The sequence below is a fragment of the Vulpes vulpes genome, chromosome 7, assembly GCF_048418805.1.
Source record: "Vulpes vulpes isolate BD-2025 chromosome 7, VulVul3, whole genome shotgun sequence".
NCBI lineage: Eukaryota > Metazoa > Chordata > Mammalia > Carnivora > Canidae > Vulpes > Vulpes vulpes.
In genome coordinates, this window is record NC_132786.1 from 102,263 (window position 1) to 121,146 (window position 18,884).

Consider the following 18,884-nt stretch of genomic DNA (forward strand, 5'->3'; position numbering starts at 1 on the left):
TGTAAACAGAGCGATTGATTAAAAGCCAGTATAAGGAGTAAATTTCCATTTAATAAGTTCTTCTTTTGCCCACTGATTCCTTTCTACTTGTATTATATTTATTTTATTCTTGGGCTTTTTATAAACATTTTATTTATTCAGAGGGACAGAAGAAGAAAGAGAGAGACAGCATGAGTGGAGGGAGGGGCACAGGGAGAGGGAGAGAGAGAATCTTAAGCAGACTCTGTGTGGAGCACTGAGCCCAATGCAGGGTTTGATCCCAGGATCCCGAGATCACAACCTGAGTGGAAATCAAGAGTTGGTTGCTCAACCAGCTGTGCCACCCAGGCACCCCTCGAGCTTCTTGATTTCAGTACTTAGTACTTACTTTAAATCTTTTTTGTTTTAACAAAGTTGTATTATGTATGATATTGATATTTTTGTACTCATTCCTACCATCTCATTTTGGTTTTTATTTGTTCTTCATATCTTGTTTATTTATTCTTTTACTAACCTTTCTTTATCTTTGTTAGTTTGACTGAACTTTTTCGTTCTTTTTTTGTTCTTTCATAATCCAGAAGCAGGTGCCATATTTATTTTTTTCTAATGGTGCCTCATAAAAAGTTTTAAATTTTTTTATTTCCTAATATTTTTTTAATACCTAAAGCATATTTATTCAGGTTCTATCTTTTCCATGAATAAATCAAGGACTTTAGCAGGCTTTTCTGTTTTTCATTTCTTTGTCCTCCTCCCTCATTCCTCCTATCCAGTGATGATCTGCAATTACAATTATATATATAATTTGCTATATACTTACATTTTCTACATAATTATAACTGCTTACTGTTATATGTGTTTATGTTGATATATATGATATTTTTACAAATAAGATATATTTAGCTTGATAACTCTCTTGGAAATTTTTGCTCAATCTTTAAATTTTTCCCTTTTAACTTTTTTAATAAAGATTTTATTTATTTATTCATGAGAGACACACAGAGAGAGGCAGAGACACAGGCAGAGGGAGAAGCAGGCTCCACGGAAGGAGCCTGATGCGGGACTCGATCCCTGATTCCGGAATCAGGCCCTGAGCCAAAGGCAGATGCTCAACTGCTGAGCCACTCAGGCATCCCTTAACTTATTTTTCTTGCTAGAACACATTGTCTAATAATTCTTTTAGAGATTATGCATGGGAGATAAACTATCTTAGTCTTGTTGAATCAACCTCATTCTTGAAGTTTAATTTGAGTGTGTGTAGACAGATTTAAACTTATTTTCAAAATTATTTTTCTTTATAACTTTGAAGCTCTATTTGTTTAAAAGTCTGATGCCAATTTCTCATTTCTTTGTTTTCTCTTTCTGGAAGCTTTTAGGATTTTTACTTTACCCTTAGTAATCTTATTGTGATATGCTTGGGATTTGTTCATGAACCCTTTCTATCTGAGTGCTCATGTCTTTCTTTAGTTTGAGGACATGCTCTTTTATTATATTCTGAGTAATTTCTCTAATCAACTTTCTTCATTCTGTCTAGAAATTATATCAGACATATTTTGGAATGTCTGCATTTATCTTCCATGTCTCTTAATTTTCTTTCATTCATTCTCATTTTTATGACTTTTTACTCTTCATTCTAAAAGACTTTCTCACCTAAGTTTCTTGCTTACTAATTTCCTCTTAGGCTCTGCACATTCATGCAGGTCATTTTATAGTCAACTACTTGCTCTCCACCAATATCTATTCTTCTCATTGTGATAAAGCTTTAGCTGGACACCTGGCTGCCCCATTGCAGACTATGTTTCAAAATCTCTTTCGTATATTGGTAATGCCAAATAACTAAGGCCTGAAAATGAAATGTAAAGGGAAGTGATGTATGCCACTTTTTAAAGTCACTGGGTTGCAATTCTTTTTTCTCCCTGTCTACTTTTCAGAAGATGATGAGAAATAGATCAGCCACTAGGGCAGAAGAGTGGGAAGCCATTTGTTGAATATAATAGAGCTTCCTACCAGCCCTAAACTGCTTGCTAATCCCTGGATTGTGATGTAAAAGGGTAAAATTTATATATTATTTAAAAGACTGTGATTTGCTGTCATTATTTAATAAGTTTAACAAGTTTATTTATTTATTTTAATTTTATTTATTTATTTATGATAGTCACAGAGATAGAGAGAGAGAGAGAGGCAGAGACATAGGCAGGGGGAGAAGCAGGCTCCATGCACCGGGAGCCCGACGTGGGATTCGATCCCGGGTCTCCAGGATCGCGCCGTGGGCCAAAGGCAGGCGCCAAACCGCTGTGCCACCCAGGGATCCCAGTTTAACAAGTTTAATAGCACCCAAGTTAAATGCATTCTAATTGATTTTTTAAAATAAAAAAATTGTTTTTTAAATAGTGATTCAATATCCTTTTCTTTTCCTCCATCTGAAAATGTTAATTCTAGTCTGGTCTTGGCTTTTGTTTTGTTTTGTTTTACTCTAGTACAGTGGTTCTAAACTTTAGCAGACATCAGAAACTTGTAAGATACAGAATCTGTGCCCCACCCAGGATTTCTGATTCAGTAGCTCTGGGGTGGAGCTTGAAAATTTGCATTTCTAACAGTTCTCCAGATGATACTAATAGTGCTGAGTTGACCATCACTCTTTGAGAACCACTATTCTAGTAATTCTGTTTCACACAAAAGTAAACTTTTTTTTGTTGTTGTTGAATGAGGAGCCTTATATTTTGTGGGCTCTTCCCAAATGTTTGGTTATTCTTGGGTGTGTAGGCAGGGTATTGAGATCCCTGATGTCCAGTGTGCTACCCATATTTATTTACTATAGCCTTACGGCAGTGGTTTTAGGAATGGCTAAGCCTTGATTCTGGAAGAGAGCTAGTTTTCTGAAGAAGGAGCTTCTATTCATCCAGGGGGTTGCCAGGGACTCTAACTGTTCTTGCCCAGAGGCAAATACTTCTGTTACTGTTTACCTGAATTGTTTTAGAGATGTCTGTCCCTTTTGTATTTCTCACAGGATGCACTGGTTTGGGGCTTGAAGCAGTCTCACAGACCCTTGTGTGTTTTCTAGTTTACCTTTCCCATGCAGGATAGGCATAGATTCCTTCTCCAATATATTCTTCCTGCCTCCTTTCTTGAGGGAATTCTTCATAGTGTCTGTTCTTTGGAGGACTCCTTTAGTATGATCCAGTATCATTATTGATTTCTGCTTATATGATTTTATATAATTACCAGGGATTAGGATACAGTACAGAGATGTGTCAGTGTATTCCCTGTCCTCAGTTTTGATCTAGCCTCTCCATATTTTATTTTTATTTATGTGTTTGGTAAATAAAAATGTAAACTCAGCTACATTGCAAGTTTCTTGAGGACCTAATACTATACTATAACCTCAGACATATTTATATCTCTCACAATTTAATACATACTTGTCGGCTTGAGTCTCTCTTCTATCCAGCCTGCCTTTGATGGTTTCTACATATAACCCTATCTACTTTGTGTTTAGATAATGAAAGTTTTAAATATGAGCCTAAGCTAATGATGGTTAAAGACAATATTCATAACAATAATATATTCATTGAGGATTTGTAAGGGTGAAGCTAAACTTTATATGCAAAATAAACCAAAATCAAAAAACAAATGAGTAACAGAGGCAAAATCTAGACTAAATTTTACTCCAGAGACTATGCTTTTAAGCATTGTACCTACTGCCTCCTAGGAAGGCATATTTGCTAGATTTCAAAGTCAAATTGCTGATGTGCATTATCCACAGCTTATATGTTCTAATGGGTTTGAGAATCTCTGGCATAGAGCTAAACCTAGACTCGGTACTTTATAAAAGTTACTACATTGGAATAGAAATAATCACCATTGCTTTTTGTTATTATCTGATATAGTTGATGATAAACACTTTTGATTTCCTTTTAATTGAACTATAGGTAATAGTGTTACAGACTTACTATAGACAATGGCATGCTAAAGTCGTAGTAAAGGATTTAAAAAGACAGAAAATGTTAAGGTTGAAGTGGGAAGCAGAGGAAGAACTAAGGAAGATAAGAGAAAAAGAAGAATGGATTAAATTGGACTATTACCGGAGGCATAATCCTCAAACAAAAGAAGATTTTGAAGTTCTTTATAATGCACTGGAACGTAAGTTTGAAACAGCCTTTGTGTACAATAATAATTTTATAATTTTTCACTAGTAGAAAAAAACAGGTTTACTAAAGACAAAAGGAAGATATTATTTCAGGATGATGTCATTTTGGATTAGAGAATTTAAAGAGATGAATAATGTTTTATATTCGGGACAGGAATTAAGGCAGGAATGAAATTGGGAATGCCTTTATATTAACAATGGATAAATAAAATGTGCATACTGCTCTGTAAATTCTGTGGTTTTAGTGTGTTATCTCACTTGATCATCCCTGTGAGGTAAAAAGAAAAAGTATTGTCCCATCTGGGTCTCTGATGGTCTTGGGAAATTGTGAATTCAGAGTTGAACCATTTGGAATCCCTCAGTTCAGCATCCTGTCTCTGATTCTGCTCTTTAGGGAGGGTACGGGTAATATCTTTTAATTACCACCCATTAATGATCAATATAAATGTATATTCTCAACGCAAGTGACTTTTATGCTTTGTTTCTTCCACGAGATGTGTACTAGTAATTGGCACAATTAAAAACTTCAGTTACTTGACCGATCAAGCACTCCCTACTCAGGGCAGTAGATACACTTTTCTTGCAGCCTTTTCCCATTGCCCCCTTCCAATCTCAGCTTAAATGTCACTTACTCAGAGGCTTCTGTGACTAACAGGAGAACTTGGATTCTCCCCAAAGTTTTCATTTATGTCATCACCACAATTTGTAATACATCTTTTTAACGTTAATTTTCTCCATTGGACTGTAGGCTCCATGACACAATAACTTTTTCTTTTTTTGGATGATCTCTCTTTTTCTGTGCTCAGCTCACATGCTCAACAAATACTGATAGAATGAATGATTGTCGATGAAGTGGAAACCCAAAGATGTTGTAATGCAGCATCTCTAGCTTGAGTAACAGAACATATCATTGAATATAATTTTAGGTGTCCGATACTGGGTCTGTTCATATAGCTATACGGTAACATGCTATTTACCAAAAGATGATTCGGTCAAACACTAGGTCTAACAAGCAATATTAATAAATTTATCTCTTTGTAACATGCAAAATCGAGTGGCTTTAGGAATGTGGCACAGCTGGAGGTGACAGCCTGCTCCCTTGGCTTTGCCTCCACTTTCTCCTAATTGTTGGCCTCTGCAGATACTTTCTGTTTTACTTTAAACTTCACTTCTATTTTCATTTTCTCTCAGAAGAAAACAAAATTTGTTTCTAAGTGTTAAGAGTTAGAACTGTTGGCAAGGTGTCTATGAGAGGCCTTGTTCACAAGTATAAAACTACAGTTCTGTTATAGCAGAACTCTACTCAGATAATATTTCAAATTCACATGAACAAACTAAAGGATAATGTTACTTTGTTCGGTTGACAGGTAGTTGTGCAAAACAACAGAAAGTTTGCTGAATGAGGTCCCACCTTTCCTACTTATTGGTGGCTATTAACTTGGACAGGTCACTCACTTCTAAGCTCCAGGTTCTTCATCTACAAAAAGACTTAATGATCTCTGGCACATTTACCTCACAGGACTTTATAAAAAGAAAATAAGTACTGCATTTGTGAAAGTACTTTTTTATAAGTTTTTTTTAAAGAGATTTTATTTATTTATTCATGAGAGACACTGGGAGAGAGGCAGAGACACAGGCAGAGGGAGAAGCAGGCTCCATGCAGGGAGCCCGACGTGGGACTCAATCCCGGGACCTGGGGCCACAACCTGAGCCGAAGGCAGACGCTCAACCACCAAGCCCCCCAGGCGCCCCTATGAATGTACTTTATTTATTTATTTTTTTTTTTAATTAATTTTTATTGGTGTTCAATTTACCAACATACAGAAAAACACCCAGTGCTCATCCCGTCAAGTGTCCACCTCAGTGCCCGTCACCCATTCCCCTCCAACACCCGCCCTCCTCCCCCCTTCCACCACCCCTAGTTCGTTTCCCCGAGTTAGGAGTCTTTATGTTCTGTCTCCCTTCCTTATATTTCCCAACATTTCTTCTCCCTTCCTTTATATTCCCTTTCACTATTATTTATATTCCCCAAATGAATGAGAACATACACTGCTTGTCCTTCTCCGATTGACTTATTTCACTCAGCATAATACCCTCCAGGAACCCTCTTACACTGTTGGTGGGAATGTGAACTGGTGCAGCCACTCTGGAAAACTGTGTGGAGGTTCCTCAAAGAGTTAAAAATAGACCTGCCCTACGACCCAGCAATTGCACTGTTGGGGATTTACCCCAAAGATTCAGATGCAACGAAACGTCGGGACACCTGCACCCCGATGTTTCTATCAGCAATGGCCACAATAGCCAAACTGTGGAAGGAGCCTCGGTGTCCATCGAAAGATGAATGGATAAAGAAGATGTGGTTTATGTATACAATGGAATATTACTCAGCGATTAGAAACGACAAATACCCACCATTTGCTTTATTTATTTTTTTGAATGTACTTTAAAAGTGCAAAGACTTGTGCATATATGTTACTATTATGTGATAAATAATTTTATACAGATTTCCTATATTAAAATAGAACACATAGTTTGTATGTATAGACATGATTTATGTGGAAGAAAAGGAAATTTCTTACATAAAAGAGGCATTTTTTAAGTTTTCTTCCAGCCCTAAAATTCTAAATTAAAAGTCTCAGAGTAATAATTTTTAGGTTGTTTTGTTGTAGTCTTTGAAACTGCTGCCCTCCTGTGGCTCATGGTGACAATTGCATAGTTTGAATTCTAACTCCTAACAGGAAGTTTAGCTTTTCCTCTGGGTTCTGTCCCTCGTAATAAAGGCAAAATATATCACTTTAGGAAAATGAATTTAACTATGTAAGATAATATAATGTATCAAAGTCAAAGCCGTTTCCAGGAACACTATTTTATTTTCATGTGTTTTTTTTTTTTTCCTTTCCTTATGAGAGCAGTATGTTGAAGGTGACTCCTTTCATTGATCCGAATTGTCACTCTTACTTCAGATTCAGCATAGGAGTCATCGTCTTCAGGAAACTTCTCTTGACAGCATGAATTGGGCCCAGAGCCTCTTTTCCTTGTCCTTGATTCTCTGTAAACATTGCTTCTTGTGATCCCGGGGGGCTCAGCGGGTTAGCACCTGCTTTGGGCCCAGGTCGTGACCCGGGTCCCGGGATCGAGTCCCACGTCGGGCTCCCCGCATGGAGCCTGCTTCTCCCTCTGCCTGTGTCTCTGCCTCTCTCTCTCTGTGTCTCATGGATAAATAAATAAAATCTTTAAAAAGAAACATTACTTCTTTAACTGTCTACATTTGTGCCAAGGATCCCTGATAAGAGCGAGCCCTGCTCATTATATCTAGTGAGTATCTGTTGAATTGAATCTGCTAACCCTCTGCCTTGTTTTGACTTGTGCTGATGGCAGCTTCCGACTCTTCTCTAATTATTACTTGGTGATCTCAAGGGAGTCCACTGTCATAATCTGGCTCTGGGGATTTGGCCCGAATCTTCCTTGGTTCTCTCCATTCAGGCTTTCAGTCCATGAACGAGAATTTTAAAAAGCATATGCATATAAACTATAGTGGTGGACAAAATCTTGTATTTTCTGCTCTTTCTTTTTTGGAAATTGCAAGTTTATATCTCAGAAATTTTAGAATGTATATAGACTTTAGGACTAGTGCTATCCTTTCACTTTATAGTTGAACTTCAGACCCTGGAAATTGGATGATTTGTCCAAGAAGATAAGTTAAGGAGACAGAATAAATATATTCTTTCAAATGCACTAATCCCTTTAAGATCTTTTTCTTTAAAAATATTGGTGGCTATTGACATCTGTAATGGGCTGATGGCTCCTCCAAAATTCATATATTGAAGTCCTGACCCCAGTACCTCAAAATATGACTGAGTTTGGAGACAGGACCTGTGAAAAAGTAATTCAGAAAAAAAATAAGGTCCTACGTATGAGCCCTAACCAACATAGCTGATGTCCTTAGGAGAGGAGATTAGGACACATACACACAGAAGGTCACGTAAAGACCCTGGAGGATGGTGGCCCTTTAGGCACTGGGAGGGAGGCCCTCAGAAGAACCTGACCCTACCATCACCTTCATCTGGAACTTCTCTCTTCCAGAAGTGTGAGGAGATAGATTCCTGTTGTTTAAGCCTCCCAGTCTATGGCACTTTGTCATGGCAGTCCTAGAAAACTAATTCAGTATTCCAGGGTTTTGTTGTTTTTTTTATTAACATCATCCATGTTTTATGAAAGGGGTCAGAGTCTCTTGTTTTCTTCAATGTCTTTTCTGTATAGGCCTAGAAAGTGTTAATTCAGATAAAAAATAAGTTTTGTCCATCTACTCCTGATTCCTGTGTGTTTCCATTCCTTATCCGTAGTTGGAACATGGTATTTCTCCGATACCGCATTCCATTCCTTACCATAGATTTACAGGGAGGTTGTTCATCTAATGGAGAATTTTACTGGAATTGAAGCCCATTATTTTCATTTCTAATTAGCTTCGCTGGATTTTTCCCTTTTTAAAAACCATGCTAATAACTTAAGCAAAATGTAAAGTCTGAATATACATGAATATAAGTGAATTTGAGTGCATATATCTCCAGATTCACCCAGGACTTAAGTATTAATCTAGGAGAGCAGTATATTGCTATTTGAGTTTGGCAGGATAGCTTAAGTAATATCCTAGTGGCCTAAATTTATTACTGGTCCCAAAGGCTTCTAATGTAAAACTGGAAGTAAAATAGGTTTACTTACTTATATCATTCAATTTTTATTTGCTTTCTGGGAGCATCTATATAATCCCATGAGATAAATATTCTCAGTTATTATTTCCAGAAGCAAGCAATTTTTCTCTTCTTTCATATAGTGCCTTTGGATATGTAGATTTTGTCCAATTTTTAAAAGTTCTTTGGGTTGAGAAAACTAAAGGATGAACTCATCAATCATAGATTTCCTGGACTTTCATAACATAATTTAGCCCTTAAATTTACAACCCCTTTGCTGGAGACAATTTAGCTTTTAAATTTAAAAATCTTCTTTTTGGATAGACCAAGCTGTACAGTGCCTGAATAATGTATTCCCGGTAAGGGACAGAGTGGATTCTTGTAAAGAATATCACTGACATGTCCTTGGCCTGATCAAGATGATTTCAAATTGATTCAAGTTGAGAGGAGGGAGAAGTAGTTTGATAAAACTGTAAGACTAAATATCATAAAAGTCAGTGGTTATAGCAGAAGAAGGCCAGAAACAACAGAGAGAACACGAGCAAGTGGAAAGGGCGGAAGGAGAGGGAGAGAGAGAATCTCAAGCTGACTCCCCACTGAGCGTGGAGCCCCACACAGGGCTGGATCCCAGGACCCTGAGATTGTGAACTGAGCTGAGATCAAGAGTCAGCCACTCAACTGACTGAGCCACCCAGGTGCCCCTAAAATAAATATTATTAATTTTTAAAGATTTTATTTATTTATTCATGAGAGATATCGAGAGAGATGCAGAGACATAGGCAGAGGGAGAAGCAGGCTCCCTGCCAGGGAGCCTGAGGCAGGACTCGATTCTAGGACCCTGGAATCAAGACCTAACCCAAAGGCAGACAGAGCCACACAGGTTCTCTATAGTTAAGAATCTGTTTCCTGGTTTGTCCCCCCCAGTCCTGTTTTTTTCTTTTGTTTCTTAAACTCCACAGGAATAAGATTATATGGTATTTATCTTTCTCTGACTGACTTCTTTTGCTTAGGTGGCAAAAGCAGTTATTCTCTTGATAGGAGATCAGAGTAGTATGTGTTCATGGCTGCTACAAACCCAAACCATATATTTTTTAATACTGGGGAGAACACGTGCTTACTTGGAGGCTTAATTTATCATCATTTTGGCTGATTTCCTTTGGTTTCTCTTTGTTTGACTCTAATTTTATTGCTTTAAGTTTCTCAGCTTCCATTTTATCCTATTTTTTCATATGTCAGGTGTACAATATGAATGCTTATATTCATGTTTAATTTTATTTAAATTGACATAAAAATAAAATACTATTTTTTGGGATATGATGGTAAAAATTTTTCTGGAAAGATGTGGGATTTTAAAAACTCAAGTCTTTCATGTTATTCCTCTAGTCTGGAGGCAAGAAGAATTTGCACGCATTAACCAGTCTTTCACTGGAGCTGAAAGGAAAGCTGCTTTGTGTGAACTTCTGGAAAAAGAGACCCAGATAATTGCTTCCATTGGGAGACATAGATATATTGCAAATATGGCAAACCAGGAAGCATTGATACAAACCTTTTTGGATAAGGTTAGTAAAGTAACAATTATTTAAATAAGAATGTACCCTGAGTTTAAAAATGTAGAATAATGAGCTGAAGAAGAGACTTACATTGTATGAATTTGCATGTTTAAATTTTTTCTAATACAGTGTTAGACTTTTAACTGTGGCGTAGACTAACAGTTAACAATTAACATGAAATTAATATGTTCTTAGCTACAAGGTTTCAGGCCATGAAGGAAAAAATAAAGATACCTTTGACTGTTCATTTAGCTTTAGGTTGGCTATGGAAGTTCGATGACTTGCAAATCCTGATGAAATGGACAGCTACTGAAGTCACAAAATGTCTGGGCTTGGGATGCCTCTTAGTAAAGCAACCTGGGGAAAAGAGCTATCGACTAGTGTTTTTGCTTTTGCTCACCAGGTCATTAACTGACTGGGACTTTCTGACCAAAAGCATATATGATTATTGAAAACCATGAAAACATACAATTAATGGAAAAACTAATTATCTTTTCATGTTGAAACTGCCTGTTTGATACTGATTGCGTAGCCTGTTTCCATAGTGACCAATCTCCTGTAAACCTGATCTTTCCAAACAAAAGCCAATCTAGACACAAGACGAAGAGTTCTTCAAGATCTTTGCCTTTAGTGATTCTAGTTGTATGGTTCTTGTTACTTGAGAACATTCATTCTTAAAAACCATATTTTTTGGTACCATAAGTGCCCTACTTTCATTTTACTAATACACCCTCCTGTTTGATCTCAGATTTTCTTGTGGCTTTAACTACTACCTACAGCCTGGAACTTCCTGCAGGTCCAAGTCAGACCTGTCTTAGGAGCTTCCAGATCACATATCCACTTGCCTATTATTTTTATTGCTCTTTGGGTGTCCCAAGAGTACACCTTAAATTGACATGTAAACATTGAAATTACATCATCTCACCATTCTCTGCCTCCTCATCTCCAAACTGATCCTGTTTTGTAGCACTCACATAATTTATCTTTATGAATGTTTTTATCATCTATCCAGTTGCTTCAGGCAGACACTTGGGCATTATTCTTGACATTCCATCCAGCCACCAGACAGTTTGTTCTTGCTTTACTAATCGTCTCAATTCTTTATTTCTTCCTTTTCAAGCCCACTACTATTGCATATTAGGGAAATGGCTCTGCCATAGCACACTTGCACGTATCCAAACAGGCCAGGAAGGCAAAGACTTCAACCACAGCTTATCTGAATCTTGGTGGAATGCCTTATGATCCTACTGGAAAATGAAAGGCTGAGAGGCTTCTGAAGAGGTGTTATGGAGCAGTTCCTTTCTTTTGCTTCCCTGTCCCCTGGGAGGCTGTCATGAGACGGCTCTTGTCTTGTGTGTGTGAGCTTGACAGTGATTTAGTTGAATGTGGATTTCCTTCTCATTTGGATGACTTTACATCTCCAAATTAGGCGCTCAGCCTCCAGTCTCACTTCACAGTTCCCTCCTCTGTCATCCATACCACGGCCATAGTGACCTCCCTACGCACAGCTCTACTCTTGCCCCTCCTTACTGCCCTCAGTAAGGGAGTAGGGATTTCTGATTTCCATAATCAATTCTCCACACACCTCACCTGTCCTGCTGATGTCTCACTGTCATCTCCTCTTGCATACGGTAGCCACACTATGCCGGCTATGCTTGGTTACTTGCATGTCCTCAGAAATCCACGTGCTTTCCATGCCTTTGTATCCAGTGTTGCTTATACATGGAGCATCCTCTCCCTGTTTCTTTACTAGCTAACAATGTACCCTTCGATACAAGCTCAGATGCCCCTTCTTCCAGAAAAGATCTGGTGATCATCGTACTTTAGCCTATACTATATACTCTCATGAGACCTTATTTCACTTCTGCCTTAGTACATAGCGGTCAGTTTTTATTATATCTGTTTACATATGTGAATCATTCCTAGATACTGAGCTTCTTAAGCAAGAGCTATCTTTTATCTCTGTATCCTCATATGCTAGCACAGTGCTTATCACAGAGTGTTACTATATGCCTATGGAGGAAGGCAGGGAGGAAAACAAAGGGACAGAGATAATGGTATGTAATTTCATATTTCAGGTGTTATCAAGAAATTGGACAATGTAGATATTGTCATTTCAAATTCCTGAATATCTTCATTCTAGGAAAGATGAAGGCATAATATTCATACTTCTCCAGAGTCCTATTTCAAACTAAACTTAATCTGTTAGCAAATTTCTTTATCTTGAATCCAGCTTCACCACTGGGAACTGTATTCCTTATGTGTTGGATAGTTAAACTTACCAAGGAGGACGGCATGGACTCAGGGCAGCAGGGACCCAGGGTGAAGGAGCTGAGGGCCTCTGAGGTGCAGGGGACAAGCAAGATGAGTGGCACCTTCCTTATTTGAGGCTGGAACTTCTACAGGAATTTCTACTTAGGCTTTCTCTGATGCTTTGTTTCCTATAAACTATTTTAAATTCTTATTGTAAATATATGGTATCTATTCTTTTTATGCCTTTATGCCCCCCTCCTGCCCTACCACCCCCAGGCCTCATGTTTATCTAACATTGTATCTAAACCTGTTATGAATTATAAAGAGTTCAAAAGTAGATAAAGTCCCAACATATAATATTGACTCTGAAGCCAGCTGATGACCATTGCTCTTTCTCATGAAGTGTAGCACTCTACAAAGGTCTTGAAATCTCATCAAGAAAAGATAAGATGGAGAAATTTTGTTCACAAAAATTTTCGTGAAGAAGAAAGATGAGGTCTTTTTTTGTTTTTGTTTTTGTTTTGTTTTGTAAAAATTGTTAAGTTGTTTAGGTAGAAACTGAGGACCCGAAGGATCCTGGATGTAGGAAGAATTGCCAGGAAGATGGAAATCTTTTGATTTCGTTGCCAGGAGAGAAAAAGATAAAGTAGAATGAGGAGACAGTTGGAAGGCAATGGGGCACAGTGTGGCTCCTTGTGACTTTTTACTTAAATTCCTAAATAAACGAAGTATTAAGGGCAAGATTATTATTTGTTTGGCAAGAGGAGAGGGAACACAAGAAATGATTGGGCCTTAGTGTCCACACTGATTTAGGACAGCACACAAGGGTACAAGACCAGAAGACTGAAGGAAAGAGGGAAAAATTAGCCACAAGAACTTGTAGAAATCAAGGGAAAGGCTTTTTGTGGGTCATAGGTTTTAGAATTTGAGTTCTAAATCCACAGTCACCTTAGCTGATCCTAATCTATTACATAGCCTAATTAGTCTAGTCTTTAAAAATATTGACTAACAGTGACTCTGGCCTACTTTTAATCTGTTATAGTAAGGACGCCTGGGTGGCTCAGCGGTTAAGCATCTGCCTTTGGCTGAGGCCGTGATCCTGGAGTCCTGTCCTGAGCCGGAATTCCTGCAGGGAGCCTGCTTCTCCCTCTGCCTGTGTCTCTGCCTCTCTCTCTGTGTATCTCTCATGAATAAATGAAATCTTTAAAAAAAAAATGAATGAAAGAAAGAAAGAAAGAAAGAAGAAAGAAAGAAAGAAAGAAAGAAAGAAAGAAAGAAAGAAAGAAAGAAAGAAAGAAAAGAAAAGAAAGAATCCTGAATGGAGAAGCAAGTCTAAAAAACAATAATAATCTGTTATAGTAAATGATCAAATCTTTGTTATTTTAATGCAGATTCATTTAAATCATCTTTTTGTATAGGATGCCATGTGAAGCATCATAGAAAACAACTGAGATAGATTGTATAGTCTTTCTTTGCAAATACTTCTACAATATCTATTCATTTAGGCCTACCTACCTCTCTGCTCCCCCATACCAGCATTGTCTCTAATATTCAGGAGGAGACAGTGCTGATTTCATAAAACTTGAAGTAACTTTGTTTTGTTTTGTTTTTGATTACTAAGAAAAAGTAGCTTATAATTAATCCCTGAAACTAGACGAGGTCAGAGTTTTTTTTTCAAATGTCAAAACTAGCAACCAGAGCTGCTGGTTTATTATGTGGTTTATTGAACTAATATTTTATTTTTTAATCTTCTTATTCCTGATCATAATATTTTCCTGAGTAATAAATGATATTATTTCCAGTTAGTCCAATCAAGGAATTAAACTAATCAGCTATTATGGATTCTATACTAAACCTTCATTCTCCATAAAAGGCTTAACCTAAAGATTTTTTGAAGTATTAGTTAAATAGTTTGTAATTTTAACACATCAAACGTTGCCCTCGGCAGGTTATCAAATGTTAAAAACCCACAAGCTGACCGAGGTGAAAAAAGCAGGTCAAGAAATTTGAATAAAAAACTGTCAGCCAGTTTCTAATGCATCTTGAGTTCTCTTCACCCAAGCTGTGTTCAAGAGACAATTTGAATTTCTGCAAGAGATTTTCCCTAGATTCAAGACCGTTTATTTCTTTGATTCACATACCACTTCTCACAGTCCTTGTTAGCTGTGTCATTTAAATGTTATTTTCTCCCCCATACTCTGGTGGCCAACACCTAATGGGATAGAAAAATGCAACCGATTTTTGCTTCTCTCTGAGCACCATAGTGCACAGGGGTGTCCTCTGTATATGAACAAAACCTCTTTTCTGTGTCAAAGAAAACTTGATCATTACACAGTAGCTTTTGGGGGGTTGGGGTTATTCTTAATTTGTGCCCTTGGGGACCTGAGTATTAATTTAGGAGGAAGAAAGCCCTCTTCTCCCAATGCAGTCATTTCTTCTCTTTTGTGGAAGCCTGCTGCTCTCCAGGTTTTTGTTATCTCTGCACCTTCCCCTCCTTGAAACGTGTCTTCCTGCTGTTCTTCTGTTTCTCTCCTCCGGAGACTGCCCTGTCTCATTTGTTGGCAGCTTAATGGAATTTATTACGCTCCCGTTTTCTGAAGCAATTTAAGAACATGATTGTTGTATATCTCTTATTACAGCCAAAGCATTCAAAGAAAAAAGGAGATAGGAAAGAGAAATAAGCAAAGTTGACACATTTTCCTGTGTCAGAGTAAAAAATAAAATAAAATAAAATAAAATAAAATAAAATAAAAATACCTTAAAGCCTGAAATCAAAGCAGCTTAAACTTGAATGAAGACCAAGTTATCAGTGTTGGCAGAAATACATCCAAGTATTAAAAACAGCTTTGTCAAACAGATTTTAAAATATATCTTTGAGTGCTAGCTAGGGAAACTCAAACTTCAAATCCAGAATTATTTGATTATATCACTCAGTTCACTTTACTCTGGCTAATTCCTGGTTATTCTTCAGGTTTCACCTTAGATACGATTTTCTTTTCATAGCAACCTTTTCATTTACCTGCAGTCATCAAGCATAATCACCCTTTATTTTAGTTACTTATTTTCTTTTCTTTACATGTTATTAGATTTGAGAATTCTTGAAATCAGTATATATATTTACTCTGCCTGGTACACTGACTAATATATAGTAAACATAACAAATATTTGTTGAATGAATGAATGCATACCCTAGGCCCTATCACATATACAGAACTATATGAGCAATTTATTTCTTATAATCTTTCAGGAGAAATAAAATTAACAAACAAAATAACTATATAACAATTTGTATTTAGATTTCATTGCCCTGAGTGATTGAAATAGAGACACTGCATACTCGTGTGTGTTTGTGTTACAAGTACAATAGGACTTCAGGTACTGGCAATTTCCATGGTTCAAAACATAGTGGTTAGGAATTTTTGTGGAAAAGGTAGGGTTTGAGTTAAAAATTGGAGGGTGGGGAGGATTTGACTGTTGAATATATTTGGAAAAAACCCAAGAGATTACTATATCATAGTACATTAGATGGGGTTAAAAACTTGGAGGGGAGGTGGAGTTAAATCAGTCTGTCAGCTAAAATACAATTTAGTAGATGAACTAGGCATTTCATTAAAAGGTAATTATACTTAGATTACTACAAATAAAGTTACCGCCTGCAGAGCAAAAGGTATAGTCCATATTACTGGAAGAAAGGAAATCGCATTTGGTAGAACCACCCTGAAGAAAATTGCATGGGAAGATTAAGATATTAGTTAGACTTTAAAATGTCACAATATGAAACAGCCTAACATTGCTTATTCCTTAAAACTTTTAAAAGGAGCTTGGAAACAAATATTGAACTTTAGTACACTCAGAGGCCCATCCCAAAGGAAGCTATATCGATTTAAAACAATACGTATATTTTTATTTCTAAGTGATAATAATTAAATTACATAATATTTTCCTTTTTTTTTTTTTAAGGATTTTATTTATTTAGTTGAGAAGAGTGCAAGAGAGAGAGAGAGAGAGAGAGAGAGAGAGAGCAAGCACGTGCAGGAGCAAGGGAAGAGGCAGAGGGAGAGGGAGAAGCAGACTCCCTGCTGAGGAGGGGCTAGATCCAAGATCCAAGGACCCTGGGATCAGGACCTGAGCTGCTTAACGGTCTGAGCCACCCAGGGACCCTGACAAGATATTTTCATTGAGCTATTTCCCTTTTATAGTCCTTAATAAATTTGAGTTAATTCTACCTGTGTGCTCATTAGCAGTGCATTATTTAATATTAGATTTATGTCTTAAGAATATAAATTAATTATAGGATTGCAGCCTCTCATTTGCTGGATTAAAGCTAGAACTGAGAATCTAAAGTTTCTGATAAAAACTCCTAGCTCTGAACAGCACTTATTTTGTCTTTGATCAGAAAAATGCTACCATTACTTTGAAAGCATATCAAGTATAGTTGTTTTTAGGTGGTACTTTTCAGTTTTTAGTGTAATTAGCTAATATGAAATGTAAAAAAAAATTAATTTAAGGCTGCAACTAAAAGTTCCTCATAAATACTGTCAGTCTAAATACAGCCTTATATTATTTCTCTCTTTGGCTAGTCTGCATTTCTGATGATTTGTTCCCATACATGGGCTTCTGTTTAAACTTTATATCAAATCTAAGATTTAAGTGGCTGCAAGTATGGCATAAATTGGGACTACAGGTCTCCAAAGCAGTTACCATTCAGCTTATTAAAAAAATCCAACATTTGGACAGTTAATAGTTGTGATCAAAATAGCCTTGTTCTAATAGATTAAAAACACAGAAAGGCATCAAGCAGTTTTATACCATGAAGGAGAAGAGAAAATAGTGAGTTTTCACTGGGAAATTTCTAGGTGAATGCATCTTTTCTTAAAATCTCGGTAAGGAAGAGGAGGAGCCCTGTCAAACAGGCTTAATCTTCATTAAAGGTTGCAGTGGTGTGTGTCTCTGGTGTGTCACTCGAGCTCTGTCTCCTGGACTCTTAGCCCAGGAGCCCACGGAGGAGCTGCAGGGCCAGTGCGTGCCAGGGTTAACCTTCAGTCCGTGGGGGGCGCCTAGGTTGGGGGGCTCCACGCCAGATTTGAAAACAGGGAGTGAGAGTCTTGGCGTGTCTAGCTTAGATGGGGATCACGGCGCTGCTAAGAGCCAAGGAAAGTCGTCCGACTACGGGCACCTGCTTTGTGAGCAACTGTGAGCCTGTTAGAGATTATGTTGATGGGAAACAAAACCCTAAGTGGCGGATCTCGTGTCGCTCTGTGTGCAGGTCCAGTGCCCTGAGGATTAGAACAGTCGGTTCGCAAACGTCTTCAAGTGGCAAAGCATGATCCAGGCACATTTCTCTAAATCAGTGTAATGGAACCAGCAGATCATGTTTGCCGTCCCCCAAGTACTCATCCGAATGCTCATTAAGTCATTCAGCATCCTAGTTAGTCCAGATTAGTAGCGATTAGTAGCGATTTCTGAGTCCTGTAGAAAGAGAGTGCAGGTAGGAAATTCAGTAGAAATCTTCCTAATTGACATATTTAGGAACATTAGCTGGTTAATAATAATAATAATAATAATAATAATAAACAAAGGATAGGCTTATAAAAATAAATTGTGCATATCTTAATATGTTTAACCAAGTATATTTACATGTACATTTATTTAATAATATTTTGATGGAGTTCAATATTTTGAACTTATTTTGTTTGCACTTCCACAGACTAAAGAGCTCTTCCCTGTTTTTTTCCTATACTGTTTTGCTTTCCCAAGGTCTACAAGTTCTTCAATTAATTTCCTCATGTTTTAGTGATACTTTTATTCGTAATGTACATGATATTAAGTTAGTCTTCAGTAGAAGTAGCAAAGTTATTTTTTAACCTTCAATTAACTGATAATCATAAACATAATATTATTTTTAAGTGTTCAGCTCCAAAGGTATGGAGAACATTTAGTGGCAAAATAATTGAGATGGATACACAGTTCACCATCAGAGCCAGAGAGTTGCAGAACATCTATAAATGCATTATGCTGAAAAATCTCTCTCAAGATGAAAGGCTGGATGTACTACTAACGCTTAAACATACTGTGAAGGTACATTAATTTTCTCGTCATTTGAGATATCACTATCACTATTAATAAAAAAATGAATACTAAAATAAGCTTTATTAATTATAAAGATGATTAATCAATGTTTACATATATGAACTTATTTTGTCAACAGCTATATTATTTTGGTATAATTTGGGGACAATGTGGTTTATGCATTAATATTTATCTAAAAGT

The 18,884-nt window shown here is 37.1% G+C and overlaps 1 protein-coding gene across 20 annotated transcripts in view; it reads left to right on the forward strand.

The window, feature by feature from the left end:
* Window positions 1-18,884, forward strand: part of LOC140593690 (IQ motif and ubiquitin-like domain-containing protein) — a 133,186-nt gene that overhangs the window by 19,421 nt on the left and 94,881 nt on the right. For 19 of the 20 annotated variants that reach the window (XM_072762735.1, XM_072762740.1, XM_072762734.1 and 16 more), the window contains 3 exons: window positions 3,906-4,116; window positions 10,195-10,370; window positions 18,522-18,692. In XM_072762735.1, coding sequence (XP_072618836.1) covers window positions 3,906-4,116; window positions 10,195-10,370; window positions 18,522-18,692 — 558 coding nt within the window. The remainder of the gene's footprint in view (window positions 1-3,905; window positions 4,117-10,194; window positions 10,371-18,521; window positions 18,693-18,884) is intronic. The other variant, XM_072762741.1, reaches the window with a different exon arrangement.